The sequence below is a fragment of the Poecilia formosa genome, unplaced genomic scaffold, assembly GCF_000485575.1.
Source record: "Poecilia formosa unplaced genomic scaffold, Poecilia_formosa-5.1.2 Scaffold83, whole genome shotgun sequence".
In the NCBI taxonomy this organism is placed as follows: domain Eukaryota; kingdom Metazoa; phylum Chordata; class Actinopteri; order Cyprinodontiformes; family Poeciliidae; genus Poecilia; species Poecilia formosa.
In genome coordinates this window covers 837521-842208 of record NW_006800022.1, presented here as the reverse complement: position 1 = coordinate 842208, position 4688 = coordinate 837521, and the positions used below count along the sequence as shown (strand labels likewise).

At 51.2% G+C, this 4688-nt stretch overlaps 1 protein-coding gene across 1 annotated transcript; it reads right to left on the bottom strand.

Annotated features, from left to right (window-relative positions):
* Window positions 1–314: 314 nt before the first annotated feature.
* Window positions 315–4134, bottom strand: slitrk1 (SLIT and NTRK like family member 1). Its single transcript, XM_007557087.2, has 2 exons — window positions 3393–4134; window positions 315–3232 (listed from the first exon to the last, which is right to left on the bottom strand). The coding sequence occupies exon 2, from the start codon at window positions 3031–3033 to the stop codon at window positions 922–924; it is 2112 nt and encodes a 703-aa protein (XP_007557149.1). The 5' UTR covers window positions 3034–3232; window positions 3393–4134; the 3' UTR covers window positions 315–921.
* Window positions 4135–4688: the final 554 nt, after the last annotated feature.

The window sequence follows — 4688 nt, the reverse complement described above, 5'->3', positions numbered from 1 at the left end:
GGAACTGTATTTTGTATAAATTTTAAATTACTCTCATTCCTCGTTCTTCTCATATATATATATATATATATATATATATATGTGTGTGTGTGTCAAGCAGTCTTTGGTTCCCCCTGCAGCTGCTGGAGGCCCTCAGCAGCTGCTCAGTTTGCTTATGCTTGGGACTGGCTTTGCCACTTGGCATACAGTGTGAATAATCTCAAATATTAACTGATGATCAATTGATAAGTAACAGAAATGGCAGTAATAAAACCAAACATGCACCGACAGCTTCACTTTGATCACTCCTTCCCCCAGGTGTCGTTTGTCTTTTCGTCCCTTTCAGCTCAGAACAAGTTTTAAAACAACAAATACAAATCCTAACTGCAGGTTCACAAAAAATAGAGAAATGGCACTTTGTAATAGTCATATATATTTCTTAATATCTATATATATATAGCCATTGTGTTGGTATATAACATGAGAGAGGGGGGGGGTCGAGTTTGCCTCCTGGTTGGTGGTTATGGTTCCTCGCCTGCCGTGTGTCTTGTTGAAACCATGCGGAAATATCATCATGCATTTTTATGATACATCAGTCTGGGTATTTACATGTACATTCATGCGTTCGTGCACCATTCCCCAGGTCGTTCCTTTCTCTTTTCGCATACATACACACACCCTCCCTGGCTCCTTTTCCCCTCTCTCTCCCTCTTTTTTTTTTCTCCTGTCTCCAGATCCGTAGTCCGATTGCGGCAGAGAGGAGGAGGAGGGAGGAAGGAGTGGAGGGTGTAAGCCAGAGGGGCTTGGCATATACATATATTACAGAGTGGGGGCTTGTGCAGCTTTCAGGCTGACTTGTATGTTCATAAGCAAGTGTCTGTCCCCAATCCTAAACAAATTTTTGTAGTTTTTGTCTGCTGTTTGTAATCCAGTCTGTTTTTTTTATGCATCGTCCACAGCTGAGAGGTGCGTGCTGCAGTCGAAACCCCGGTGGGCACCTCCATCCGCGTGATACGGCCCACTGTGCCAGTAGGACGAGTCGCACACCGTCTGTAAGGAGTTGATCTCCGACGCGGACGAGTTGCCGTCCCGCCGCTTCGACCGCTTCCGGTTCCGCAGGATGAACACAAGCATCCCCACCACCGTGAAGGCGGATGTGACGAACACGAGCAGCAGCCCGGGCACAAGCACCGAAATGGACACCCGGTTGGGCTCCAGGTACGAATTTGAGCGCGTGCCACCAGAGTCCTGGGCGTAGCTTCCATTCTTGGACACTGGAGCGGGTGCGTCTCCGTCACCCACCTTGGGGCACATGAGGTCATTACGCACATAGCGGAAGTCCCGTTTCCAGAACTCCTCTGGCGACTCACACTTGAGATCGCTCACAATCACGTCGGCCCCGAGCCTCTCGGTCCACTGCTTGAAGGGCACAATGTTGCATGAGCAATCCCACGGGTTCCCATGCAGGTCGATCTGGATGATGGAGTTGAGCTGGTCCAACACGCCAGTCACGGGGAGATAGGGGAAATAATTATTATGGAGGCTGATTTTGGACAAAGAAATCCCAAGGAAAGCATCCACAGGGAGAGCCTTCAGCAGGTTGTTGTTCAGGAACAGAACCCTCAGGTTTGGCATGGGACTGAACGCGCCCGCCACTATCAGCTGGATGTCGTTGTATTCCAAACTGAGATATTCCAGATTCACGAGGCCCACAAACATCTCCGCCATCAACGTATCCAGGTAGTTCTTATCCATGTACAGCCACCGGAGCTCGCTCTGGTTCTGGAACGTGCCATTGTCAACAACCTTGATGTTGTTCCCGCCAAGATCCAGCAGGTTGAGGCTGGAATAGCCGAGCAGCTGGTTCCTCTTCACAGCGTGGATGTTGTTGTCTCTCATGTTCAGCTCGTGGGCGGCCAGAGGCTTCGGCTTGAGGCCGGCCAGGCTCTCGATCTTTTTGCCCTCGCAGTTGACTCCCAGCCCCTGTCTGGAGCCCACCAGCTTGCAGCTGCATGGCTGTGGGCACGTCACGTTGCGCAGCTGCTCTCCGCCGCCGTCCCCATTCACATCTGCCCCAGCCATTACTGGAGGGGGCTTTGTTTTTAGCTGCCAGTTCTCGGGGGACTTGGAGTGGCTCTTGGAGCCATTTGCTCCAGGTGTCGGGGGCCCTCCTCCACCATTCCTGCTGGGCTTGTAAGGCGTGGGGCGAGAGGTTTCCTCCTGAGTGGGAGGGGCGGCCAGGCTGCTATCTCCACCCCCACTCTGTGATGGACACAGCTCTGCCTCCGAGGTCTCATTCAGGTCATTGCCCTGCAGCCTGGTGGGGGCCTCACAGACCACCCTCCCAATGAGGGCATTGCGTGGTATGTTCTCCAGCCACTCCTTCAGGGACAGTAGCTCACAGTTACAGTCCCACGGATTGTCCTCTAGCAGCACTTCTGCGATACCAGGTATTTGCTCGAGAATCCCCTCGTAAGGCAACGTCTTGATCCGATTCCCCCTCAGATCAAGATGCGTGATGGGCACGTGCTGGAACACGTTTATAGGTAGAGCACTGATTAGGTTGTCATTCAGTATCAACACCTCCAGTTTGTTTAGGTCCCTGAAAACAGCCGGGTCGATGTCCCTCAGCAAATTAAAGTCCGCCTGGAGGTACTCCAAGTCGTCCAAGCCCAGGAAGGTGCTTTTCTTGAACGACCGCATCTTGTTGTTGCTGATGTGGAGTCTCTTGACCAACTGCAGCCCCAGGAAGGCGCCGGGCACGATGTCATGCAGGCCGTTGTTCTCCAGGTGCAGGCTCACGGCATTGTAGAAGTTGGCGAACTCATTGGGGAAGAGCCTGGACAGAGAGTTGCCGTGCAGCAGCAGGTGGTAGAAGTGAGAGCTGGGGCCGGTCAGGTGCCGCAGCGTGTTGAAGTGCCGTTTCTCGCAGTCGACATGCAGGTCGCCCTCCACCTCGCTGCAGGAGCAGATCTTCTCCTTGCAAACCTCCCTGGTGACATTTCCGCTGGCAACGCAGAGAGCCGCATTCAGCAGGATGATCCAGAGCAGCATTTTTTCCCCCTCCGTTTTTTTTTCTTCCTCTCAGCGCGAACGATTCATTCCCGCCTTTCAAGACATGTAGGAGCTGCGAATCTAGTCTGCATCAGCGAGAGGTGGCGGTGTAGGAGGAGGAGGGGGGAGGTGGAGACGGAGACATTTAGGAAGGAGATGAGGAGCACATCCAGGCTGCGTCCAGACGTCCAGTTTGACTCTGGAATAATAATAATTCAAAATAAATAAATAAAAAAATCGTCTCCCTTCACGTCGAGTGAATCCTCCGATCGAAACAAGCAGCAGGCAAAAGCAGCAGTGTCCAGCACATCATATATGTAATCTATTTATTTATTTATCTCGCCTCCTTTCACACTGACCTTGGCGCGCTGATGGAAAGCTGAAGAAATCTCCCGGAGTCGTGCAGCGCGCTGCGGCGTCGGGATCTGTCCTTTCCCCCCCCCTCTCTCCGCTCTCCTCTCTTTCTCCTCCCCCCCTCTGGTGCTGAATTCACAGCCTGCACAGCTGATCCGAAACACCCGCATCCCCCTTTCACATCCCTTACACTTTGTCAAACGTTTTTTCCCCCCCCCTATTTTATGTTTTTGTTTTTCCCCCCCCCCCCCCCGTTTTTTTTTTTTTTTTTTGGTCACAATAAGGCGAGCGCGAAGGCTGCACTCATCCCTACAGCGCGCTGCTCTGAGAAAGATCTGACACCCTCTACTGATCTGTGGTGGCAAAAATCCTGACGGAGGGAAGGAAGACGGGGGGAAAAGCAATCCACTGGAATAGAAAAAAAAGGAAGGGAACGGGGGTGGAAAAAGTCTTTTACAGCTTCTGATGTTTAAATATTCTCATCTGAAGCTCCAGAACTGTCTTAGTCCGCATCGTCCAAAGCGCTGCAGAGTTTTCCGTTTCAGAAAGCCCCCCCCAAAAAATTTAAATAAACGCTCCAAACTGTTTCCAGTCTCCCTTTCTCCCTCCTCGTCGCAGTTTTTCATTTACTTCCACGGCTCTAACTCCGCTCCGATTGGGAAAACACTGTTGAATGCGGTAAAGCAAACCGTCCGCTATAGGCATGCCTGAGACCAGCTGAGAGAGCGAGAGAGAGAGAGAGAGAGAGAGAGAGAGAGAAAGTGAGAGAGAAAGAAAACAAAAGATGCGTCAGTGTGGCTCCCTGTATGCGCATGTGTGCATGACGTTTCTTTTTTTTTTTTTACTTTTTAGTCTTTCCCAGGTAAGTAAAAAAAATGTTCTGTTTTTTTTTTTTGTTGTTGCAAAAACTGCACATAAAATGGGAAGGAGGGGCGGCGGAGAGGGGGAAGAACATGTTCCCGTCTTCTATGGATCCGCATTATACTCCACCGTTTGAGATTATTACATCAGCTGGAGAAAGGGAGTTAGGGGGAGGGGGTCAGAGCTGGGGAGTATAGTTACCCCATCTCCCTTTCCCCCTCAGTCCATCTGCAGTGCTCAGTCAGATCTGTGTGACTCTGACGCGTAATAAGAGCCAGACGTGTCGGTGGGATCCTGTAAGCAAAATCACTAAGCCCACCCACGCCGCTTATCACAAGCGCTCACTACACCCGCTGAACTCTTCTCACGTCTCGTCACGTCACGGCCACAAACTTCTGTGTGTTTCAGTGGGATTTCCAGTCTGTGTTAGAAAGCGTGGT

Bases quoted from the DNA above. Each gene is read 5' to 3' on its own strand.
- slitrk1 (XM_007557087.2), bottom strand. From the start codon at position 3,033: ATGCTGCTCTGGATCATCCTGCTGAATGCGGCTCTCTGCGTTGCCAGC.